Source organism: Siniperca chuatsi, linkage group LG2, assembly GCF_020085105.1.
Source record: "Siniperca chuatsi isolate FFG_IHB_CAS linkage group LG2, ASM2008510v1, whole genome shotgun sequence".
Taxonomy (NCBI): Eukaryota; Metazoa; Chordata; class Actinopteri; order Centrarchiformes; family Sinipercidae; genus Siniperca; species Siniperca chuatsi.
Window position 1 is genome coordinate 14,663,388 of NC_058043.1, and position 26,159 is coordinate 14,689,546.

General features: G+C 39.9%; 3 protein-coding genes across 7 annotated transcripts in view; 2 read left to right on the forward strand and 1 right to left on the reverse strand.

The window, feature by feature from the left end:
* The first annotated feature begins 432 nt into the window (after positions 1-432).
* On the forward strand, positions 433-6,559 carry utp3 (UTP3 small subunit processome component). Its single transcript, XM_044217714.1, has 16 exons — positions 433-638; positions 974-1,061; positions 2,050-2,106; positions 2,215-2,271; positions 2,357-2,453; positions 2,790-2,858; positions 2,953-3,074; positions 3,193-3,348; positions 3,453-3,524; positions 4,206-4,246; positions 4,333-4,429; positions 5,389-5,526; positions 5,648-5,784; positions 5,863-5,926; positions 6,092-6,199; positions 6,305-6,559. Exons 1-16 carry the CDS (start codon positions 622-624, stop codon positions 6,392-6,394), a joined length of 1,410 nt encoding a protein of 469 aa, XP_044073649.1. The 5' UTR covers positions 433-621; the 3' UTR covers positions 6,395-6,559.
* On the reverse strand, positions 6,451-10,327 carry ppcs (phosphopantothenoylcysteine synthetase). The gene is made up of 4 exons (XM_044217723.1): positions 10,176-10,327; positions 7,948-8,485; positions 7,751-7,854; positions 6,451-7,199 (listed from the first exon to the last, which is right to left on the reverse strand). Exons 2-4 carry the CDS (start codon positions 8,480-8,482, stop codon positions 6,873-6,875), a joined length of 966 nt encoding a protein of 321 aa, XP_044073658.1. The 5' UTR covers positions 8,483-8,485; positions 10,176-10,327; the 3' UTR covers positions 6,451-6,872.
* A 5,484-nt stretch (positions 10,328-15,811) lies between these two features.
* The window catches only part of foxj3 (forkhead box J3), a 75,011-nt gene continuing 64,663 nt past the window's right edge, over positions 15,812-26,159 (forward strand). The window contains exons 1-2 of one of the 5 annotated variants that reach the window (XM_044217668.1): positions 15,821-16,150; positions 20,591-20,628. The gene's annotated coding sequence lies outside the window, so the exon portion shown is untranslated. Of the gene's footprint in view, positions 16,151-16,208; positions 16,344-20,590; positions 20,629-26,159 lie in introns of those variants that run through there. The other 4 variants (XM_044217693.1, XM_044217659.1, XM_044217701.1 and 1 more) reach the window with 4 other exon arrangements.

Genomic DNA, 26,159 nt, shown 5'->3' on the forward strand with positions numbered 1-26,159 from the left:
AGAAATTATAAATTGGCCTTTTGATTGAAATTTATAATAGCTATGATTTATTTTAAACCTTCAGCAAGTGGCACTAGATGTGCATTTGTGTTGGATACTGGCACATGAGAGAGTAAAATTAAATGTTGCTGAAAAATTAGCAAAAAGAAGCAAAAGTAATCGATAAAGTCTGATAAATTATGAAGGCTTGGCAGAAAATATGGGATAAAGACAGTACAGGTGGGGATCATCATAGAATACAAAGGTCTGTAAGAGTTGGAAGGTAGATGTCACAAAGATGTTCAGCATTAAGGTTAGGGCAAGGTTATAAAGGTTATAAGGTTATAAACTAAACACTTAAAACTTAAACACTACAAAATAAAATGGTGTTACACACTCCAGTACAGTAGGTGGCGGTATGCACCTTTCACATTACTTTGTATACCGCCATTAAAAGTAAAGAAGAAATCCGGAAGCACATGGTAACCAGTGTGGCAAAGGTTCAACTTAACCCAGCTGGATATAGTTTTCTCTTGTTTTAATCTCCACATATAAGCACTGACGTTGAAACGCATTGTTTGGTTATCGTTGCAACGCCCTGTTTTGTTTGCTAACGTGTAGCAAGTTTAATTAATTTCCATCATGGTTCGAGCAAAAAGGTGAGTTTGGCTAAAGTTAGCTAAAATCAGGGTCTGCACGTTTTTATGTGACTGTTATGCTGACGTTAAACCTAGCCTCCCTATGGTGTTACACTGTTACACTATAACATCTAGCCTCCCTATGCTGTTTTTTGTGGTCATTAACAGTCAGGGGTACGTGTTATGGTAACCGTTAGCTGTTTGAAGTCTAATAAGTTCTTAGCCCTGACCCAGGACCGTCACATTTCCCACCAGGACCTACACGAAACTAAATTATATTCCAATGATATAAACATCCTGTGAATGACACAGAGAAAAGATTTAAGCACATCTGCCTCTTTTCTTTCATTGTTCAGGGGTAAGCAGGTACAAAGGCCCAAAAAGACAGAGCGATATGATGAAAATGACCCTGAAGCCTACAAGAACATGCCTGTCCCTGATAAGGTAAGAGGACTCAGCAGAAGATCTGTCGCTGCTGGCTACAGTGTTGTTGTCTGCCTGAATTAGTGTGGATAGAAAGGCCAGTTGCAGTCTGTATGTGTGTTGTTATACATGCAGTTGCTTCCAATTAGACAGAGTTGCATTACACTGGTCACTGGTTTTATTTCATTACTACAATATTACACACAAGAGGAACTACTAATAACAGAGGATAAATAAGTTATAAATAAGTGTATTATACTGTACACATCCAACAGATAGTGATTGTATTAATTATTGCCCAAAAAAACCTTCATAATATATTAATATCAGTGTTTACAGTGCACATTACAAGTGTAAAAGTTACTCAATCTAGTGCTGAGCAATATTGGCACATTCAAATATTACAACATTTCTTATAAGTGTCTCCAAGAAAGGGAATTGATTTCCCAAAAATTCAAGGCCCTTTGCTCTGTAAACAGTCAAAAGTTAAAAAGGTTTTATTATTGTGGCTACGTGATTAAAAATGGTCTTTTGGGGAATGTTTTCCTTACAGTTTGGACAGCATAAGCATACCGGGTAATCGGGTGCACCTTCTTTGTTTTTCACAACTGTCCATTATTTTTCATTAGAGTTTTTCATCAATACTTTAATGTGACAGTGTTTTGACCGTTGTTTCTGGTATACAGTATTGCATCTAAACTACACTTGGCTGGTATGTCTAAGAAAAAAACAATCAGTAGTGATGAAGAAATAAAGGTCAAACGGTTAAAGTTAAAACTGGCAAATAATAATAAGTTCAGGACTTTGTACCACTTTTCTTTTTAATACTGTTACTTTCTTGTAATAACCACAATCTGATTATATGTAGTCTCATACTGTGATATTAATACGATTTATCTCACAAGCCGCTCTCAACCATCAACCAACTGTCACCACATCAGCTCTGCTTTGGTGTTGTGGTTGTTATTTTCAACAGTGCTGACAGATTTGTCTTTCCTCTTCCCTTCAGAAATCGTCACAGTACACAAAGGACAAAATCGATGAGTTTCACGATGAGAAGATTGCAGTAAGTTTACCTCATTAGTAGTTCTGTGGTAAGTGTATGGTGCTTTTTTTTTTTTTTTTTTTTTTTAAACATTCTCTTAACTTTTTTGTGGTGGTCTCTTTGCCACAGAAACTTCTCGCCAGTGGTGTTCAAATTGAGAGCGACCCGGAGGAACTGGATGATGAGGTGATGGCTTATGTGTTTGTTTGGATTTACTTTCAGAAAATTAATGTAGTTAAAGAACAAATTCAAGCTCATCTGAATTTCACAGGAGGAAGTGATGGCCCTAGACGATTCTGAGTCAGAGGATGATGAGGAGGAAGAGGGGACAGACATGGAGAGTGATATAGAGGGAAAAAAAGAAGAAGGTAAACACTAAATCATCAGTTTATGTATCTCATTGGACTTTTCCTATAGAGCAGGTCTAGACCGTACTCTTTATATTATTTACAGAGACCCAACAAATCCCACCATGAGCAAGCATTTGGCAAAAGTGGCAAGGAAAAACTTCCTTTAAGAGGCAGAAACCTCGAGCAGAACCAGACTCAATGGTGGGCAGCCATCTGCTGCTACCGTGTTAGGTTTTTTGAGAGAGAGAGAGAGAGAGAGAGCAATGCAAATACCACCTAGAATTATTATTATTATCGTTATTATTATTTCATACTCCTACTAGCACATTTAACTGTAATTGTTGTCTTCCTCAGATCTTCCTAATGAATTGGCATGGGGCACCAAGAAGAAGATGTTCTATGACACTGACTATGTGACCACCAGTAAAGCATCTTTTATCTCCAGCAATATTATTGAGGCAATTCAGGATAATTTTGTTGTCTGTGGCTAATTCAACATTTTAACTTCTTATTACAGAAGGGAAATCACAAGAAGATTTGGAAGCTGAGGAAAAAGAGGAAGAAGAAGAGGCTAAAAATATCCAGAAACGTTTAGCTGCAAATCTGAGCGAGGAGGATTATGATTTAAACTTTTTTCAGGTATTTTTTTATTGTAAATCTCTCCTGTGCACCTCCACTTAATTCCACATGTGAGTGTTTTTTTTGTTGTTGTTGTTGTTTTGTTTTTTTTACTTTGTTTGTGGCTGTCTAAATGAAGGAATTTGCTGTGGAGGAGAAGGATGAAAACAAGACTGTAGAAAAGGAGGAGATGATTGTGAAAGACCTGAAGCATTTGTCCCAGAAGGAAAAAATGAAACTTCTGAAGAAGGAGTCACCGGAGCTGCTTGAACTTATTCAGGACTTTAAGGCAAAAGTAAAACAACCTCAGAATTAATAAGACAAAAGATATTTGCTTAGTTATCGCAGATAAACATGGAATTGATTTGAATTATTTTTGTTACTGCATGATGTGTGCAGCTTACTGAACTGAAGGATGAGCTGCAGCCCCTCGTACAGATGGTCAAGGATGGAAAGATCCCACCAGGAAAGGTGAGTGCATTTAGCTTCATTTCTAGCTGTGAATTTGACTCCAGATTTTAACGCGGCTATATTTTTATAATAACAATGTATCAATTAATGAAAATGTGCAAACAATGTGAAAGAGGTCGCTCGTTGTGATAAACCTACAGAGAACTGTCGCCTGAATCTGCAGCTCCCCTCGGCTTTAAAGGACCTTCATAGTGAGTTTCAGTTTAGCTGTCCGGCCCACAACTGTTTTGGTTGACTCTCACTGTTCTCATAGCATTGTTTTCAGTGAAAAAAGTTCTAAAAATCCACTGTACTCTACCTTCTCAGCACCAAACAGCAGACAGACACGGTGAGCAACTAGCTGGTGAACATAGTGGAGCATTTAGCAGCCAAGAGCCAGATATTTCCATCAGGAGTTGGTAGATGCCAAAAACAGAGCTAAAAGAGAGTCAATATTGGCAGTTAGATTGATCATTACGTTTCATTTTTTAAAAATTGAATGGCTATTGTTAGATTTATTAATGATTCATTTTTTCCTCTGTGTAGCCGTGGAGTACATAAGGCAGATATGTGATGTTTGGTGCTGTGTTGTAAGCTTTTAGTGTGGATATGTGTCGGGGAGTATTAAGAAACATGTTAATAATGTCATGTAGCTATGGCAATCAAGTGTGTGAATCAGAATCATTTTTGTCTGTTTTTAAGGGTGCTGACTACCTCAAGACAAAACAGCAACTTTATCTCAAGTAAGATGCAATTAAATTGTAATTACATATTGCAAAATCATGTCACAGTTCTTCATTGAATGACCAATTATTCTTTCCTCCCACAGTTACTGCACAAACATCAGTTTCTACTTGGTGCTGAAAGCGAAACGAATCCCGGCTCATAACCATCCTGTGATTGAAAGACTGCTCACTTACAGAAATGTAAGTCCACACGTTGACATTAACACCTGCTGCCAGTAGGACATACAGTATTAGCGAATATATTTTCACCCTGTATGTCCAGCATTCAAGAAAATATACATATACTCTTTTATTTTGGACAGCATCCTTTAATGCATACACTCTCAACCACTGGGCCGGGGCCCATGAGTGGGCCATCAAAAGTCGAAGCTAGTGTGCCGGTCACGTCATCAATTTGAGATGCTTAATTTGTTGACCGGTAAGCTAACTGGTAGGCTGTGGTGTGACAAATGTCAGTGCCCGATCCATACCTTCTGCCCTCACGCCAAATAGGTCCTGGCAGTCAAGAAGGTTTTCGCAAATGTGCCTGTTCAAAATTACTTGTGATGTGAATGACTGATCTTGTTTTTGATTATTGGAAATGTAATAGCTCGGTCCATATATCATCAGATAATCGGTACTTCATTTGTAATTAAAAACGGGGGGAAAAACATAATTCTGTTTTGTTTTGATTCTGTGATTGATTTATTGTATTGATTCAATACAATTCATTCAATATATGAAAAATACATGATACATCCAGATAGTATGTCATTATGAACATTGTTGTTAAAGACTTAGTTTTAGTATTTTGAACAGGCACATTTGCGACAACTTTGACTGCAAGGACCTTTATATTATATATTAGATTATTAGAATAGATTAGCCAAAATCATTTGTATTGTTGTTATTATAATTTATGTTTTAATGGGCCCTGGCCCGTTCCAAGTATGAATAGGTGGGCCTTGAAGTAGAAAAGGTTGAGAACGGTCTTTTTTTGATACTACTACCGTTTGATGATGGCAGCAATAACTATTTGGGCTGGGACATCACACAACCAGTGTCATGGGACACTGGGGATCATGAAATATCTCCTGTACGCACAAATCCACATTAGTTACAACCCTCTGTCTTACTGACTCTTCAATACCTGCCTGCAGCTCATCAATGAACTAGGTTCAGTAGATGATCGGCTCACACCACAGTTTCGCAAGCTACTAGCTGGTGAGGAGAAAGATAAGGCCACCAGCAGACCAACAGAGGGCAAGAAGACCAGAGTCACCAGTAAGAAGGAAAAGGTGAGATTTTTGTGTTTTTTCAGGTTACCTCCATTTACACACCTGAAAGGCATCTTCAATTTGAATCTGCTGCTGATGTTTTTATATGGAACTTTAATGGTAACGACGGGTGCACATGCAGGATTCTGGAGAAGCTATGCCTGAGGTTGAAGAGGACTCAGACTCTGACCTGGACGAGGAAGCGGCTTTGCGTTTCTACAAAGATGTGGAGGAACGGGTGAAATTGAAGAGAAAGAGCAACAACCCAGATGCTGAAGAGTAAGTATGATTTGAGTCTTCAAATGGCTGTTCGGATTAAATCAACTGGGGCTCTGACAAATTGTCAACGTGTTTCAGGTTGGAGGAGAATGAAGATGAGGAAGAACTGGATCCAGATGCTAAGAGAGGAATCACTTACCAGGTACTGAGTTAATTTCTAGATAAATCTTTAAAAATATATTTTTTAATACATTTATATATTTAAAAAAAAAAATATGGCGCCCCTCATTCTGTATTCATTTCATGCATTCAATGTTAGACTTTGTCACTTCTGAACAGTTATTCTAATTATGTACCAATTCTACAGATGGCCAAGAACAAGGGGCTCACACCAAAGAGGAAGAAAATTGACCGTAATCCCAGAGTCAAGCACAGAGAGAAGTTCAGACGGGCCAAAATCCGCAGAAAGGGCCAGGTTTGTATTCCGCACATTGATGAGACCATTTTATGTGTGAGTATATGTTGATATGTCAAACACTTTCCCAAGATCGACATTGAAACTGTTGTTCATATTTGCCAGGTCCGCGAGGTTCGTCGGGAGGACAAGAGATACAGTGGAGAGCTGTCTGGTATTCGTGCTGGTGTCAAGAAGAGCGTCAAACTTAAGTAACCAAGAGAGAATCCAAAATATGTTAAGTGTAGCCATGGGATTGAAAAAAATTCCAATGGACTGTAAATGTTTATTATAGGTGACCTGTGGAGGAAAGCACATCACTGAAGTATCCAACTGTCAGTCACTGTTGTAGAAAAGACAATAAAATGTTTTTCTGTTCTAGATCATTGTGCAGTGTGAATAAACATTTTTATAAACTTTCAATAACTTGTATATTGTCCCTGTACAGAGACAGCATTTTAAGCTTAGAGGCTCGTTTTTAGAGTAAGTTAAAAGGGCAAGAGAAAGCATGACGTGTTTATAGTTACAGTTATTACTAAGGTTATGCAACCATACAACATACTGAATATACAGTAACTTGTCAGCAGAACAGGCAAGTATGAATTTAAGCCAAACTCAGGATCAGGTAAGGGCATAGACACAACAACTTAATGGCTGCGTCATTGACTCAAACATGCAGTATAGATGATTGGTGTCACCCCCCTTGTTGAGTTATGAACTTGTTGTGTGCAGATGTCAGGTTGCTCACTATCCTCTCTTCTATTTCCACCTCATTCTTCTCATCCTCCTCTGAGAGGATCAGCTCAGCCTGAGTCTCAGGGGTCACCACCACCACATAACCCCGTCTAGAGTCCAGTACGTTGGCCACTACCGCCTGGTGTCTGTAGGTGTCCAGAGCCCCGCGAGCCCTGTCCAGCAGGATGGTTGCATCTGTCTCCAGCTTAAAAGATATGACAAATGCCTGAGGTGCCCAGTCCTTCACCAGGGGGGACAGTATCTTGGGGACCATGTTCATGCTGAGCTGAAGGGGAGGAAAAATGATATTCCCATTAATGACAACACTTAGTCTACAGAAATGCTAGTACTGTGCTGGAAGGGGGTGTTTAGAACTAAATGCTAACATCAGCATGCTCACAATGACAATGCTAACATGCTGATGCTAAGCTGGTATGCTTACCATGTTCACCATTTCAGTTTAGTGTGTTATCATGCTTACATTTGCTAATTAGCACAGATTAGTACATTAGTAGTACATTCCCATCAGCTGATGGCTTTGCAAATATTTAGTCAAACAAGTGTTAGAGAAATAGAAATTTGGACCTAATAATGGCACTAGATAAAAAGTTAAGGGATCACCAAAGTGATAACAACTAATTGTGAGGGGGCATGAAGATGTGTACCAATTCATCCAGTTGTTAAGATACTTTAACTAAAAAAAACAACCTCATGGTGGCGCTAGAAGTAAAGTTAGGGTATCATCAGCGTAATTGGGATTCTTCCCCTGGAGTCCATAAATGTCTACAAAATTTCGTGACAACCCATCCAGTAGTTGTTGACACATTTCGTACTCACTTGAAGAGGTCCATTGGAAGACTGGATTTTGTGTTCAGGCATCTCAGATGCTGGGATATAGAAATCAGACACAGCTGCAGCCAAGTAAAACATGGCCTTGGATCCTAAGTGCAGAATAAACATTTGAGGACATGTTAGGAACAATATGCTAGATAAGAGCCACAACTTCAACATGTTAAGTTGTTGTTAATCTGTACCTATTGTGCTGAGTGCCTGTGCTGCTGCTTTGAGTAGATGCAGATACTCTGACAGAGTGCTGAACTCAATGGGCAGAAGAAGTCTGCCTTCTCTCACTTCCTGGTATCGCTTCAGCACTTTGGCAATGTTCGGAAGTACCTGCTGGTTAACCACCACTTCACCAGAGTTACTGGATGCTCCTTCTCCACTTCTGAACTTCAGGGCATCCAGCATGTTCATGGTTGAGAACATACGTGTGTAGGGGTAGAGGGAGCGATGCCTGTGCAGAAAGATTACAGCGTAGCCTGAGTCTATGAAATACTCTGCTGAGGAGGCTCCTCGTCTGCCACTGCTGAAGTTATCGAGGAAGCGAACAGTGCGGGACTCTAGGGGAACTTTGGTGCCTCCGGATGTGATGAGAACCACCCTGCGACCTGCTGCCGCATGATGCCTGGCAAAAGCAGCCATCTTCTCTTTCACCTCCTCAACATGGGAGGGAACAGCAAATTCTTCAGCTAACGTCCCATCAATGGAAGATATTCTGGGTTCAGCCATCACCTGATGAGTGACATAATTGACAGAATATCAGACCTGTGTTTAAAGGGGAACCTCACAGATTTTGCATATCAACATCAGTGGTATCATGTCTTTTATGGTCTGGAGGCAGCGTTCTCTCTCTCTCTCTCTCTCTCTCTCTCTCTCTCTCTCTCTCTATATATATATATATATATATAAATAAAAAACCTCTGATGATGTAATGAGGGATATACAGTAGAAATCAGACACAACATTGATTCCTAAGGGTAAAACAAACATTTCAGGACGGTTCATGAGTAGTGTGCTCAGCTCAGGCTTGGAGACCACACATTTTTAATAAAGTGCAAAAAACCAACTGGGGGCATGGAAAGACATGGGCCAGGCAAGAAGTATCTTAAAAAAAAACAACTATTGGGTTGCATTATGGGAAGAGTAGGATACAGCTGTTTTGGAGCTTGACCCATATTAGGGACTAAAAATCTGGATATTTTGGTCTCTACTGCATTGAATTTGAACATTCTGTCTCTCACGTCCCTCAACTTCATGGAAGTACAATAGTAAATCACTAGAGTACTACTTTAATAAAGCCAAACAGGCCCATATTAACATAATGCAGATATCAAGGTATCTGCATATATGTCGGCCACAAAAGAAATTGCAGCATACAATGCCCAAAGTACTGTAGCTGTTAGAGGTTATTTAGAAACAATTACTCTATTTCATAGTTTGTCCACCTGACAAGTTTATTTTATAACTGTATAATGTCCAGCTCATTACATCTGTTGGCCTAAATTCTTTAAAAACCTCTTTAAAAAGTTAAGGGATCCTTATCAAAAATGTTTGTGTTTTAAAAAGAAAAAAAAAGAATATTGGCTTATATATCCTCAAACTCTCAAATATCAATATTGCTATCGGCCTCAAAAATCCAGTATTAGTCCAGCTAGATGAGGCAAGCCGCAGTGTGCAGACAACTTAAGCTAACCATATACTGGTACCTTACAGTGCAGCACAGACACACTGTTGCCAATTTGTACACCTAGCTAAAACTATTACAGTCTAATACACCAATTATGATGGATGTTATAACTGTTTTGGAGAGGTGTTGATTCAACTGTAAAGACATTTTTGAGGCTGTTGTTTGTCGTGCTGCTGTTGAACTGTACTGAGGTGTTTCTAATATTTTTGCCACCCAATGTATATTGGTGTCGATAGACTAAATATTGGAAACACAATACAAAAGACAAACTGCAACCTCTAAAACGGCCATAAAGTTAAATCAACACCTCTCTAACTTTGCAGGATTTTACTAATCCTTACAGTAATGTTATATTAATACAGGTTACCTTTATATAAACCTAAGCCTCGCAGCATACATGAACCTTACAATGAGTGAACCTTGACCTTAACATTTTGCGTAATAAGTGTCTTTGCTGGCGACTGATTGGCTGCAGGAAACGCAGCTCTTCTAGCTGATAATTTTGTCAAGGACGAAATGAGGTGGACAATGTTAAGTAATCTTAGATTAATGTTAAGTAATATGACAGGTGAGAAGAACAGGGCAGGTGAGTCGTACACACTCTTGCAAAAAATAATAATACAAACACACCACGTAACGTTACCTGCTATTTGACAGTAATGTGACACCGTGACAGTACCTTGAATTAAACAAAAACGACGTTTGTTTTTAAGACACAACTGCAAAATGTCTTACTTTAGATTCCGAGGTTGTTCTCAGTCAGAAGCAGCTTCACAACAACTTCTGCACTTCCTGAAGCCAGTAAGCTAAGATTCTTTGGTCTTTATAAATACACAAGAAAACCGTCAGCGCCCCCCGCGGCCTTACACGGTACTACCACCGTCTGGTGAAATAATGTTGAAGCAGTAGTGCGTCAGTTACTTTCTCACTTTCATATGAGGTGTCAGACTTTATGAACATAAGCATCATCAGTGGCGCACACAGACTCCAAAGGGGAAATCTGTTTAAAAGGGGATCTTTTGACTGACTGTCCCACTGACTCAGCAAGTTTCATGACAAAGAAACATCTTGAAGTGTTTGATGCTGATCTGGAGTATTTGGTGCTCATCAGATCTCTTTAGTCTCCTCTGACTCTTTTCTTTTTGTGAGTAGTTTAAAAAAAGTTGGAATGGCATAAATTGAAACTCACTTTCTCAGAAATGCTGGTTGGATCTGGGTGCACGAGACTCCATTGGACATCTAATTTCTGGTGAGTTTTATACAGCTGTTACCATACAATTTATTACATTCTCCCATGTACCGTGATTCATATCTGAAATTGCAGGTACAAAAATGAAATGCAGTACGGGACTGAATAACTTTGAAATACAAAGTAGGACTAGGTGTGGTTTCTTCTGTTAGCATGTTTTCTATTTTCCCAAAACCCCATACAAAGTAGGAAATAACTAATTGATTTTATTATTATAGACCATACACTCGTTTAATACAAAATAATTATAGTCCTCGTTGGTCGTCAAATTTCCAGGTTACTAAACATTCACCTCAAATTTGACATCTTGCTCTTGGCCTATTTATAATTTTTTCAATGTAATATATTTATTTTTCTTTTGGATATAATTTGCTAACTTGATATGACCTAAAACAAACTGCAACATTTCCCCCCTGCAGATGATGCAAGGAAGAACCACATTTTCTTATAATTTAATGGGAAACAATAAATGTTGCTTTGCTGAATGTAAACTTTTGGAGAGAAATTATAGTCTGATGTGATAAACCTGTACAGAGGCATATTGGAAATGATGTGGTTTGAATAACTTTCCGACTGATTTTATAAACCTTTTTACCTTTTGGTGTCTCAGATAATCAGCGTTCGTGATGTCTGTATGCGTGTTGAACAGCAAGGCAGGGTCAGTCATTATGGCTGTAAATGTTTTGCTTTAAAATTATATATCATTTTATTACACATTTTCAGGGTTTATTAACAGCAGTCCCTGTGATGAACCCACAAGAGGCGCTGTTGCCTTGCTGAATAGACAACACAACAGCATGGCTGCTTTCTTTGATAGGCCTACATGTTTAATTGTGTTGATTGACCTGATTAGTTTCCGCACATGCTGTTGATATGTAAGTTCACTTTTACTGAGACACCAGTTAAATAGATAAATGAAGAGTTGGTTCAGGTTTTAATAAACCCATACCTGGAGTCCTGGCTCAGTAAGGCTGTCTGTAATTGCAAATGAAAAGATGCATAAAATATAAAAATGTCAATACAATACCCTACAAAACTGCTACAATCAGATTATAGAATATTTTAAATTAAATATATAGATAATTGGCCTATAGAAAAAAAATAATATAGAAAAATATAAATAGAATATTTTTATGAATGGTAAAAACACAGCAAAGAGCTGTGTTGGTTTTTACTGTATGTAGAACTATTTTTTCCAGGCCCATTGTTTTCCGCTAGTGACGCTAACGCTGACATTTTTCTGATTGCCTATATTACAGGCCTACACTCGGAAGCTTGAGCTCTTTCAGTGGACTAAAACGACCTACAGTTATTATTAGTAAAACCATAAAGTAATCTTTAAGACCTCAACAATAACATGTTGTCATAAGAAGTCATAAAAATAAAATCTTGATTTTATGTGTCTTACTGAGACCTGGTCCTAAGCAGGTGAGCACAGTTTGTTGTTAGAATTATGCCCCCCGATTATGATTTTATCAGCTCCCCAGGGCTCATGGTTGGGGTGGTGGGCTAGGTGTTATATTTTAAAAAAATCTTTTAAATGTGGCCTGTTACCTTCCAACAATCTCTCCAGCATTGAGGCCCTTATTGCATTGATCCTGTCCTTTGTGTTGTTATTTATTGTCCTCCAAACCCAATACCCTGGTTTTGCCTGTCAGAGTTTTTATCCTCAGTTGTTTGGGACTTTAACATCCACATTGGTGACATTTTGACGGCTTTGCTATTGAATTTTTAAACATTATGGAGTCTTTTAATTTCACTCAACATGTGTCAGGCCCTACTCATAAATGTGGCCATACATTGAACTTATTTTTTACTTTGGGTCTGGATTTATCGTCTTTGGTTTTAAGGGACATTTTAATCTCTGATCATCTACGTCTTGTTTTTAACTCTGTGTTTTATGTGGACGGGAATCCTCATAAGCGAGGATTTTGCTCTTTAATGACACTAGTGCTTCAAGATTTTGCTCTTTATTTGTGAAGTCTGGTGAATCCTTAGATTTGCTTTCAAACGCTAATGATTTAACTGCTTCAATGATATGTACACAACTGCTTTAGATAACGTTGCTCCACTTAAACGTTTATCTAAATCTAAATCATCTATTTATCGTATTACCTTGGATTACTGAAATAACCTGTGGTCTGAAAAGGGAGTGTAGGATCACCGAGAGACAGTGGAAGAAATCAAAGCTCTCAGTTCACTATTATACATCATATTAAATTTTTATTACAATCGTATAACAGTGAAATTAAAGATGCAAGACCTAAATATTTTTCAGAGTTCATCACCTCCAACCAGCACAAGCCCAGTTTCTTATTTAAGACCATTGATGGTTTAGTCAACCCTGGTTCTCCTGGTGTCCCTATTACCTCAAATGCAGACTGTGAAAGGTTTTTAACCTTTTTCATAGACAATGGTGAGAATTTCTAAGCTTTCCTTTCTATCAAAATTCCTAGACAAAATTGTCTCAAATCAAATGTCGGAAGTCTTGATCAGTAATAATATTCTAATCAAGTTTTCGACAGCAACACAGCACAGAGACTGCCCTTGTAAGAGTTAGCAATGATATCTTGATGAAGGCTGATGCCGGTGAATGCTCGGTGCTGGTTGTGCTTGGTCTTAGTGCCGCTTTTGACATGGTGGATCATAGCATTATTACTGAAAGGTTGAGAACATGGGTTGGTATCTCTGGGACTGCCCTCCAGTGGGTCTCTTCATACTTTTCTAACAGAAAATTAGTTGTCTGTTGATGGCTTTACCTCCTCTCACGCATTACCTATGTATGGGGTGCCTCAGGGCTCCATTCTAGGACCAGTTTTATTTTCTCTTTATTTACTCCCTTTGGGCATCATTATCAAACAGCATGGTATTTCATTTCATTGCTACGCAGGTGTTACTCAGCTATACTTGTCCTGCAAACCATCTGAATTAGCTAAGTTATCTTCCCTGCTGCAGTTAAGGATTGGATGGCAGAAAATGTTCTTCATCTTAACTCCTCCAAAACAGAAGGTTCTGCCTGCTCTTGGCACTCTAGCTCAACATAATGCACCCACTGCTGAGAACCTTGGAGTTATTTTAAATCAGAACCTCCCTCTCGAGTCCCATGTGAAAAGGCTAGCCCAGTCATGTTTGTTCCACTTGAGAAATATATCTAGAATTAGAACTTTTAATGATCTTCAAAGAGTTATTCATGCTTTTATCACTTCTTGTCTGGATTATTGCAATGCCGTGTTTACATGCCTTGGCCAAAACAGGATTACATGGCTTCAGGATGTCCAAAAGGCAGCCGCTAGACCTTTAACCAAATCACGAAAGCATGATCACTTCTCCCCTATTTTAGCTTCCCTTCACTGTCCTTTTTAGAATTGATTAAAACAATTTTTGTCTTGACTTTTAAGGCCCTGCATGGTATGGCACCAAGCTACCTGGCTGAGCTTCTGAATCATTACTCACCAGCCCGTATAGCTTGAGATCCTCTGATAAGGCTCTGTTCACTATTCCTCGGTCAAGGCTGAACACCAAAGGCGACAGAGCTTTTGCTGTTAGGGCTCCAACCCTTTGGAATAGCTAGACTGAGGAATAGAAAATTGCCTCTCAAGACTTACCTTTACCATATGGCTTTTTCTTAATTATTTTATCTGTTAACTATTTTATTTGTTCTTTTATATGTTACTTTTATCCATTATTTTATCTTTACTTTTAACTGTTTTATTTGTAATTTTTATTTGTTGATGGTGCAATATAAATAAAAGTTATTATTATTATTATCATAGTAATAATAAAACATGATATGGCTTCTATAACTCAAATATACCACATTAAAACCTGTAGCTATGTTACAGGAGGTAAGAAAAGAAAATTAAAACACAGATCAACATGAACTCACTTGACTACTGAGTACCAGGGCTGTAGATATCATTGAGGACATTGAGGTCATGTCCTTAGTAATTTTCTTTCTGGGAATTTAGAGGTTTATTAAGTAACCTTAAGTACAGTTTACATTGTACAATGGAGTTAGACATGGTGGCATTTTAGAAGGGAATGCAAACATGTTTTAACATTTAAGTGGGAATGAGTTCAGTATTTCACCACTAGCATTTTGCAACATCATTTGGACCATATTTTAAGGAACTCTAGGATATATTTTAGAGACTAGGGACTGTTATTTTTAGGTATTTTTTCCAACAGTGGTCTGCAATAACCTCTTATGTGCCTATGTATTCTGTCTCTGTAGAAGTCGTGCTATCCATGTCCACCCTTATCTATCAATTATTTTATTTCTCTAACACATATCTTGGACTAGAATCTCTGACATGTTTTCATTAGCTTCTGTGTTCTTTATTTTCTTGTCGGTATCACTTTAAAAAATAAGGCACCCTTTAGCCCAAATCATTACTAATGCTAGACCAGTTACCATCCATTAATAGGAACAACTTTTAGGTTGCCAGGTTGTAAAAAAAAAAAAGTCCTCTTGTAAGCAGGGCATGTAGTCTTTTTAGCTCTTTTATTCATCAGGAAGACCCTCTAATGAATGACTTGCACTTCTGGAAAAACCGGCAGCAAATTTGTAACAACGTAGTAACATGTATAACTGCAGACTTCAAGGCTTATTAGAAAGTGTGAACCCCACAATCATGTATTAATAGATTACCATCATGTATAATTGCCATATTACCAAATGGAAAGGATACACACCAGTGAAAGGGATTTTTCACAATTCGACAAACCAAAAAGTTATCCTTATTAATAACTTGTAACGGATCTATAAAGCATTAGTAAATTATGTATTGCCCTTTAATAAAGCCAATAATTAAAAGTTATAAACCCTTTATAAGAGGTGACTTATCATACAGTGGTGCCCATGTGGACTATCTTCTACTTTTTTCTGCTTTTATTCCGTGATCCTGATCATGTGTGTTATTCCTCGTGTCTTTTCAGTCTTACGCTCGACGGCACTTTGGGTTATATCCATTTACTTTCCTTATTTGTTGATCAATTGACTGACAGGCAAGTCTTGTGTGGGTGCACCAGCTGCTGTTTCCACTGCGGGCTTATGCATTTGACCGCGCGCTAGTTTCTGTGGCGGCAGGGGTGGTGAGAGAGAGAGCGAGAAAGAGAGAGCGAGAAAAAACCTTCGTGTGCGTCGTCGTATATGAAAGTAGTTCCGGGCACTTAACCCAAACGGGGGAGAGTCCCGGATGTTGGCTCGGCCGCCGAGAGAAAGGCGAACAGGAGAAGGCGGAGAGAAGCTGAGGAGGAACGCCACGGCACCGCGGGCACACCGGCGAAGCTACGACTACGGCGGCTCTTTGCACAGGACGATAACGTCAAGAGCACAGGACACCCCTGAGGAGCCCCTGCTAGCTGAAGAAGAGGAGGTGGAAGGAAGGGGAGGGGGCAGTTACTCTGAAACTATCGTCAGGATTACAGAGAGCCACCGTCACATCAGCTTTCACCCAGAGTAAGTGAGCTACACGGGCATGGAAGTTGAACTAAGGCCCACGAAATGGACGACTTTAACGGGGAAGTGAGCTGCACTGAAGTTCTGGGGATTGAGCCCGGTGAACAGGCCCTGACACACAGCTTTCCGCTCGCTGTGGCGGGGCGTGCGGGGACACCTTTTTCCTCAGCGAGCCAGTCTGTGTTTCCCTGTGGTCAGTGTTAGTACACCCTGACCGTTTTGCTGTAGTAACTCTCCAAGTTGACAGCTCTTGCGTTAGCCTGCTAGCACCGCCGTGCAACCGGTGACAACTGACAGGGCAACTTTGACAGCTAGCTAGCCAGTTTTAGTAGCCAGCTAACTTTAGCTGAGCGTTGTCGGTGATTTCTCCAGGGCCAGGACTAGGTATGTGTGTCTGTGTGTGTGTTTCCCTCGCATTAGGTAGATATAATGACCTATCCAAGTCCCCCCAACAGCTATCGTAAGCTAGCTATTTAGTATGTGAGACGTTGTGAGTCCAGCATGAAGTGCGGGTGTGTTTATGAACCCAGTGTCATTTGGCTTTCCTGCGTGCTCTGATGGTATTTGACTCACAGCTGTTGCAATGTGTTTTCTCGTCTGTCAATCGTCTGTTTCTCAGACGGCTATTCAATTCCTCTAGAAAATAATGATCCTCGTATGTAAAACTAGTCGACCTGTATGAGAAGGCGCAGCTTTGTCATGTGGCTGGACAATCAACAAGTGCAAAGCATGTTTCAGGTGAATTTTATGTTACTGAATTTGATCTCGGGACTGTCTCTTGCCTCTGGTGGTGGCATATCCTTGTGGATTGCCCTGAGATGGCACAGACGGTGTTGCGGTTAAATATTTGCTCCTTTGTGCAAGACATTTCTCAGGGCACGCTTCTCTTTGCTTTGATGTTTCACCAGTTGGTGTGTGATCGCACAGGACAGACGCTGTGGCATTTGCGTGCAGCTGTATACAAAACAGTGCCCTTGCTTTATCCTGACGGCCTTTATTAGAGGATGGATGACTGAGCTCTTAATTTGTCCCTCTGTCAACTTGTGCAACTTTTGTCAATAAAGTCACGTTGTTATTTTAATGATTGAGGTGCAATGAGGTGCACATTATTAGCTCATCATCCTATACTCCCATGCTTTAGTTTATTCTGTCATAAAGCCAGCATAAAGAGGTTGAATTTATGACAAAACAAAACATTATAAATTCCCCCCCGAACATCCCAACCATGCCAGACCTTCTGCTTCAGCTAACAAAATGCCCATAGCATTAGTCAGCACCCACAATCAAAGGTCAGACCTGGTTTGCTTCTTAATCACCCATCCTTTAAATAGCAGGCCAACAGAGCTGTCTGGATCGAGGCTATCTGTGCATGCAGCTTTAGAGGACACATGGTGTTTAAGTTTTGATGTTAGCACATCAAGGTAAGAAGAGTCAGAGTAGTTTAATATATCACATTGTCTCGAAATGTGTATGAACGTTTGTCACTCTGTCTTATTCTGTGAATTGTCCTGCTGCTGTAGTTTCTGTTGCTCTCTAAGTTTTTCAAGAAACTATACCAAAGAGGCTCCATGTGCAGTTTATGTTAATTGGCATTTTCTTGCAGTGTCCCTAGCTCGGTCTAACACTGAATGACATCTTAACTCCTTCACGAGAAATACTTTGATCCTTGATGCCGTTTATGAAATTCAGCTTTTTTTTTTTTTTTTAGAAAGAGTGTTGTTGTTTTTACAAGCAATAACTAGCACCTAGCCTATGTGAAATACAGCAGTGGAATAATTGGCATAGACAACGGAAGTGACATTTTGCTGTTGTTTGCAGGCTGTGCTGTTAAAGAATAGACCTAGAGTGCAGCCGAAGCGTGCTTTTTACAGATTGCATGCAGAAATATGAATCACTGCACACACATTGTAAAATATGTTCTTTGGAGCGCTACAATAGCAGCCATCAAATTCTGTTTCATAAGCAGCAGTTTATATGCAACATTGTTATTCAGTTTTGTTCATGACTGAAGATGTTGTGCAGGCTCAGACTTACAGAATCCTGTTTATGCTTGTTTTTGGTGAATTTTAATCTTCCTTAGTTGACTCTTTATTTGGTGTTTTACCTCAAATCACGAGTTAGTGACTTTTTATTGATTTTTTTAATTTTTTTTAAATAACCTCAAGGTTTTGATGAATGGACTGAATAGTTGTGAAGAAAGTATTGAGAAGATTACACATCTGTTTATTCTTAAAGTAACCATTTAAAAGTGTGAATGGGAGAATGTGATACAGCTTCTCTTTAATGGTGGTTTCAGCCTGCAGTGAGTCTATTACCTAATGGTTTAAAAACATGACACCTACTTCTTCAAGGTCTTCATGTGTTTTGTGTGTGTGTGTGTGTGTGTGGTGCCAGCAGTACATTCATCTATCATCTCTGAAGAATGACGTTGTAATCCTCTGTAAGAGACAAGGAATATAGAATAACTACATGTAAATAGATATTGACATTTCATCATTGTGTCACTCACAGGTAATGTTCAGCTTGGGGTGTATAACTGTATAATTTAATAGATTAAATAGAATAATCACATGATATGGGGCTAATTTGGATAGATGTCAAAGATCAGTAAGTCAGTATAGTAGAGTGAATTTAGAACAGGTTTCTACTTTTTGAGTACGAGCTCCTCATTTGGAATTCAGGATGTGGCCCTGTGCCTAGCCCCGTCTCACTGAGGGGCTTTTTAATTTCTCCCCTTGTTGAAGTGATTATTCAAATGGCCATCCGTGAGATGCAGTTATCAGACTCCTGGTGGTAGTTGAGCCTGTGGCAACATGAATGCCCATCACAGCCCCCCTCCTCACCACCCTGTGTAGTTGGACAGCACCCAACAGGTACACTCTGTAGCAACCCCTATTAGACTGCCACATCTTACCCCTCAGGCTGAAAACCTATTGTGTTATGCGATTGGCAGATGGCAATTTATTCATGAGGATGGCTGATTTTTTTTTTTTTTTTTTGGCATGGTGTAGTGGTGATGCTGTTGGTCAAAGGCCTCTGTTTAGTATTTTTATGATGACTTATTTTTGGTCCGAATCCAAAGTGGGCTTTCAATTCCTTTCCGCTCTGAAATGTGATGTTATTTTAGGTTGGAGTTTCTTTCTCTTCACTTCATCGCCCGTCATCTTGTCCTTCAGTGCGTTTTTCACCTTGGATTGGGCAAAAAAACAGGATCTTCCTTTTCTTCTCAACAGCTGTTTACTCTGCATGGAGGCTAGGCAGTCTTCAAATGTGGCTCAGGCCAAATGACTGGGCATTTTTGTTAGAAATTTCTCCCCATACTCTGCTTATATCCAGTGTGAAGTTTTGCTCTCATGGAAGCTGTGGTGGTGAGAAGGGACTGGCTCAGTCTTCATTAGCAACGCTGTGCATCACTAGAATGCAGATGAGCTATGAAGCCATTCATCTGCTGGAAATGCCTCCCTGATTCCAATTTGAATCTTGTTTGCAGTCACATTGTGTGAGCCCACTTCTCCATGTTAAAGAAGTCTCTTTATGTGAGAGATCAGAGGGGGATAATTGCACTTAAGTGAACCTCATTTAGTGCTGGCCGGAGCAATTACTGTAACTGCAGTTCTAGGCGTTTTTTGGAGGCCTGGAGCAGCTGTCATTGAGTCTCTGTAGCTGAGCTATCAAATGGTGACTAGAATGACACTGGCATAGCATCATGGGAATGACAGATCCTTGGATGGATTTTAATTAGTTTATGCAGGTTTTTGCTCAGCTCCTTTTTTTTTCATCCGAAGAAAAGCGTAATTAAAAATGACAATTAGAAATGCATTATTTTAGTAATGATTTGAAAATAAATTATTCTCAAGGTGCTGTAAGGTGAAAAAAGCCAGCACTCTAACTTCAGGCAAACCCCCCCGAGCATGAGGGAGATGTTTTATCATTAATGTTATTCAGGAGCCAAATTTTGAGTTTTGCTCAGCTGGGTGCTTTAATCTATTTTTGCTGTAAATTAATGAATTTTTAAAGAGCCCCTCGCTGGATACGGGTGGATGTGGGAATGCAGCACTGGTACAGTTTTCAAACAAGCCTCTACTCCACCGTCACCCCCACCTCTTCACCACCTACCCTCCTCACGGGATGGAGAGAGCGAATTTACTGAAGCACTACACTTTCATTTTTTATTCATCCAGCAATACACTGCCTAGTTCTCCTCATCCCACCTCCTCCCAGTCTATTGAGTTGAATCTGTCAGTGAACTAGTCCTATATGCTCGAATTCATGTCCCGGGTTGGAGTTGGATGTGGACATGAATCAGTGAGGGAAGTATGTGATGTTTAATTCAACTGGTTTGTTGCCTAATATTTTCGGCACATTTGATACATGTTTTATCTGACAGTGTTTAGCCATTTATTTCCCTTGTCTGACTAATCAGGGCCCTTCTTTCTACAGGGGGAACTACTGTAACTACCCACACTAGAGCTTGTTGGGTAAGTTTATAAAGTGTAGGAGAAAATGGTGTGCTGGGGGTTGGCAGCTTCTGTCGTGCATGGTGGTTTCTGTGACTCATTCCAGCCTTGTGGTAACAGAAAAACTAATACATTTTGTGGCAAGTCTGTTATGAATGTTCAATTTGATCTATCTTTGCATTAAGTTCGAGTCTAAGAACTGGATGAGGCACAGGAAGAGAAGTATTTAGGCCTATATAAAATCTAAAAATGGAATATATGTTAGGTGGTTGTAGTGCACTAAATGTGCGAACAAAATCAGGGCCTACAAATCCTCTACATTTAAGGGGAGTTAATCTGGTGCTTAATGACATGTAAAACAAAAATTTTCAGAGTAAATGCAATGTGTGTAGCTGTGTCATTTGAGATTTTACTTACTCAGGTGCCAATGAATAACCAAGTCCTAAATTAATAAGTCTGGCTTGACTTTTGAATGCCTTGGCAGATTTAATAATTCATCATATTGTGTGCTTTGTCCTTGAGTTGTGATAGGTTCTCAGTATCAGCGTATTTCTCTTAAGCTTTTTTGTTCTTTACTCAGTAGAAGCAATTGATATGCTTATATGATTCACACTCTTAAGAGAATTTTGAGCTGTGTGCAGGAAGAGAAGCTAGCTAAGCTGACACAGCTTAAGCAATACGAACAGAGCTTTCATCATAGTATTTGGTATCTGTTTTAATCATTACAGTGGGTCCTGTTGCAGATACAAAATTCACCTCCAGATAAAATGGCAGAATACCCAGAGACAGTTTTGAACTGGGAAAATTTGTAACTAAATGGTAGCACCAACAACTGGCTAAACAATGCAGCTCTGTCTGTAGATCAGTAGCCATAGAGATGTTATTTATAACCGATCATACAAATCGGGGCAACAGCTCCTGTACTGAAATCTCATTGAGAAATGACAATTTGATAGTATTCACAAATGTTACCTTCAGCTCCCCTCTGGACTGCAGGCATTTCATGGTAATTTAGAGGTGATACCATGGCAATGATAAGTATAGAGTCTACCATAAACCAGATTTGATTAAATATGATAATCTCCCTGCTCTGTGAGGCGGTGGTTGGTGCATGCGTATGAGCATAGATAAACACTGGATGTTGTGTACAGCTCACCTGAACTTAGATATACTGATATACAGCCAAAGAGCGTTACCAAACTGGAGCCAAAGTGAATGAAGTTCTCTTCGAGAGACTTTAATTCACCTGCTGAAGTTGGTCAGTGATGTTTGGTTGAGATAATCTCTTCTGTAAAATGTACTTGCTTGTTTACTACAGAAGCATTAGTATCCATAAAGGAAGTGTGCAATTTAAATTGCAATTATGTTGGCCCTCCTAGGTTTATTGGCTTATTGCTGTGTACTGTGTGTTCACTCTGCAGCAATGTACTAACGGTGAAGAATTTCTCAAATGTTTGAATGTCAATCAGCAGACTCTGAGAGGAAAGTTAGAGAAGGTCAGGTCTAATTAAGTCCATAGTCTTAAGCCTGCTTAGTAAGGTTAAATAGTGGAGGCTTGAGGATGTGGTTTACTGCCACATAACTCAAGTTCATCCTCCGCTGACAGTAAACTGGTGGGAGACTGATCATTTATTGTGGAATCACAAGACTGGGCAAATTTCAATAGCCTTGTGTCATTTGATCAGACCTGAAGGCTGTGTGTAGCTTCTTGATTTGCTTTGTGATTTCAGACAATGTTAATGTGGGCTGGTCCAGAAATAGCTTCATGTAGAAGTTGGAGACTGTGTGTGATGTGGTGTGTAAGGCTCATGATCTGTAGGGGCGAGTGCCAAGTTGTGCAGATGTGGTGTTAGTTGGAAGGAGCTGTGGTGGATCTGTTAGACCCGATGTTTTAACTCGTGATTCATACTTCTTTCTTATACCTCATTGTCTTCTGCATGCTCAGCAGAATCACACGTAAAAACCTCTCTGTTGTCATCATTTGTCGCTTTTTTTCTGTGTGAAACCTGATGGATTAGCCTTAGATGTAGTACTTGGAGTCTCCATCTGTGATTCAGAAAACCCCTAACAGAAGCCAAGGATTCTCTCTGTGGAATTGGAGGAAATGTTGATCTGTGTGGACCAGGGAACCCACACAAGTGATGACTCGCTCTTGCCCCATCATTCCCACCCCATCCCTCCTTCTTCCTCTCACACGTAGTTGGTCTCTTGATTATTATTTCTTTTTGTGTCCTCACTTCTTTTTCGTTATCTCTCTCTGCGCCATACTCTCCTGTGCTCTTCACTTAGCAAACAACACGTCTGTAGAGAATTCAGAAGAATGCATCTTGTTACTCAGATGAGTCATACTTCCTCTGGCCTGCATGCCTCTCCCTTAGGGTGGATGAATGAGAGGGCGGAGAGGTTAGCTGGAGGAGGGGCTCAATGGCTGAGGGGACGTGGTCTGTGCCAGTTGCTCAATGTAATTAAGAAAGTATCGGTCTGTTGGTCACAGGGCCTAAGATGTGCACATCGGCTCAAAATGTGGTTGTCCCTAGGTGGCTGTGTGACTGACGGCTTTGACCAGGCTGAGTCACCGCTTTCAAAAAGGAACTGTTTGGAAATCGCAGGCCCAGTTCTGACTCTGACCCCACAAGTCAGCCACTCTGCCAAGGTGCTGTGGCCCTGGGAGGAAAGCCCGGGGCCTCGGCTCTGGAGAGGAACGAGACTGCACCTGCAATCTGAGAAATCTGCCTGCCTTACTGAAGGAAATTTATATGGTGGGATGAAAAGACTGTAGAGGAGTTTGCATGCAGTCACTAAGCTTAAATGTTCCTCAGGAGGCCTGACTACAATATAAATGTGCGTGTGTAAATTTATGGTACAGTTAAGTGTGTAACTCTCACAGTTTTCTGGTTTTAATTCCCTAAACGCCTGCATCCAATTTTGCTTAATATTGCATTGTACCACAAAATGCACAGAGTTATAAGTAAACTTGATTGTCTTTATAACACTGATGAAATGGTATCAGTGTACTGTTAGGCCCCTCTCAGCTCTAGCTCTGTCTCTCCCATACCTGCTCTGCTTGGTCCCCTGCCAAAATCTATGACTCACAGGAGACTGAGTGACCTACTTTTTAAGTCTTCTAGGAGTGGCAGAAGATTTTTATATTTGCAAGACAATACAGTGGGTAAATATAAGTCAATTAAAATGCACTTAATGCACCCATTTTTGGATTTAAGCACCTAAAGGCTGTGTCAGCATGGCAGCCACCTCCAGAGGATTCCCTTCATTATCACAAGGAAAGAAGATACATAGTAAACAGTTGAGCTTTGATATCTCATTAGAAGCAAACTGAGTTTAAGGCCGCACTGGCTCTCATCAAGCTAATTTAAAAATATAACTCATTTAAGTGCTCTCCTAATCCTGCAGTATCTGTGTACTTTTATATTGCACATTCCCTGGTTTGTTCAGGTTGTTAGAGATTATGGTTTCTACATGTAGACAAAGCATTTATCTACATGAATCAGTGAAAGTCGCCTCAAGGCCTAATCAGTTTGTTTTAGTAACGATAGAGTTTTGGCTGTACTGTCAAGGTAAAGTTTGAACAGTTGCTCTTAAATATTATGTGGATAAGGACGGGAGATAAAAAAGTTTGGGTACAGAAGCAGTCTCCCAAATGCTTGGTTTACAATTTGCCTACCTCTGAAAAGAAAACAAGGATGGGATCAAAGGCCATAGGATCACTCAGAGCATTTGATGGATTTAGTTGGTTTTTGATTGGAAAAAGATGCCGCTTTGCAGCGGGTGGAATTTCCACTTTAATCGCTAATTGCCGTTTTTTGGTCGTGTTGTCTCTCATTTAAGCAGAAACAAGCTGTGCAGTTGAATGCTGTATCTTGGCTGCTCTTTTCCCTTCTACAAGGCTTGGCTGCTTTGATATGTCAGTTTTGTTTTAGTCTGCCGCCTTCGTCTTGACACGATTGGCCCCGCTCGCTCCGACCTCCTGGAAACCCCCCGGCATGCCCGCCCCAGGGTGTGTGTTCAGTCATTTATTCAGCTTCCTCTAAAAGACTGCCATGCCTTCTCTTCCCTTCTAGTTTCCCTCCTCTTATTAAGATGCAGAAGGCAGAGCAGCGTTTGGTTTGAAAGGCTTAGTGCTGGGGGGTTACTGGTGTGTACAGTGAGGGACTATGAGCATGGGGACTTTAATGACTTAATGTGCACTGTACAGCCCAGCCACACTCCAGCTAAGTTCTGCAGGCAGCTCACAGTGCTTTGATTTCTGCCTTTTTGTGTGAGTCCAGTCAAAGAAAGTCAAAATGATGCTCTGACAAAAGTGACTATAATTGGAGAGGAACAAATTATTAAGTCTTTGGTTAATGCTGATTGCTGCTTGGGTTTATGCCTGATAATCCCTGTTTAGTCATCCGAAATGACTGCCTTTTTGAAACCTCTTTTTTTATCTTGCCTGTTCTCTGATGAATTTTGTCATGTTTTTGCTTCTTTTTAAGAGGTCCCAGTGGTGAACCACTTTAACCACCACTCTGGCATTTTTGATTTCCCTTTTTGTTTTATCAAACATTTTGCTTTCAGTGAAATCCTCCTGGTGCCTTTTATAAAGCCTAAGCATGAAATTTCTCATTCCAATGGCACACCTACATGGTCGCCTATATACTATATGCTCAGTCTGCTACAAAAGCATGTCCTTGTATTTGCTGGTTGTGTGGTTTGCTAGAATATTGCTACTGAACCAAGAAGCAGAGCTACAGATCAACAGTAGTGGTACTGCTAGTTATATCTTTCTGTTACTGGCTCCAGTACAAAATCTGGTCACACCCAAAAATTCGCTACGGCACCACGCATTATTTGCCACAGAACCACACATATGTTTTTCAGTCACAGGACATGCAAATTAATTTTAAAGCTGTAACGATCTGCATCAATTAATTTTTAAAGTCACATTTTTAAATGCATTAGAGGTCACATACAGTGCAGCACAATGAACACCAAGTGTCCCATTGTATTTCATAAACAAAACCGCTTATAATTTAATATGACTTCATACAACTTGATATATAGTAGCTGCAAATGGCAGTGACTACTTTTGTACTTTTTTGACTAGAATCATCTCTGTCGCCAGCTCAACATCTGATTTTGGGTCCAGTTTTATTTCAGGCTTTGGAGGCATATTTGGATAGGGCACCATAGTCCTGATGTCAGTAGGTTTCTATTGTATGCTTCATTTTATGTAGCTTGAGCTTTTGGCTGTGATAGCATGATCTGTCACGATTATTGTAGAGTGTGCAGCATACTCTGTCTAGTTTTTGCAGAGAGGATATTGTCCTGTGCATCACTGCAGAAACTGTAGGCGAAGGAGAGCAGAATATCTCGCACATGGCAGAGACGTACACTCAGTTGGCCAGTTTATTAGGTAGGCTACACTTAGCTAAAACTAATGCAGTCTAATACCTGTCCTGAATAAATCCTCCCTTTTATGAAGGTTATAATGTTCAGTTTTTGTTGAAGCTGTTTTAGGGAGGTGTTGATTCAACTTCATGATAATTTTGGAG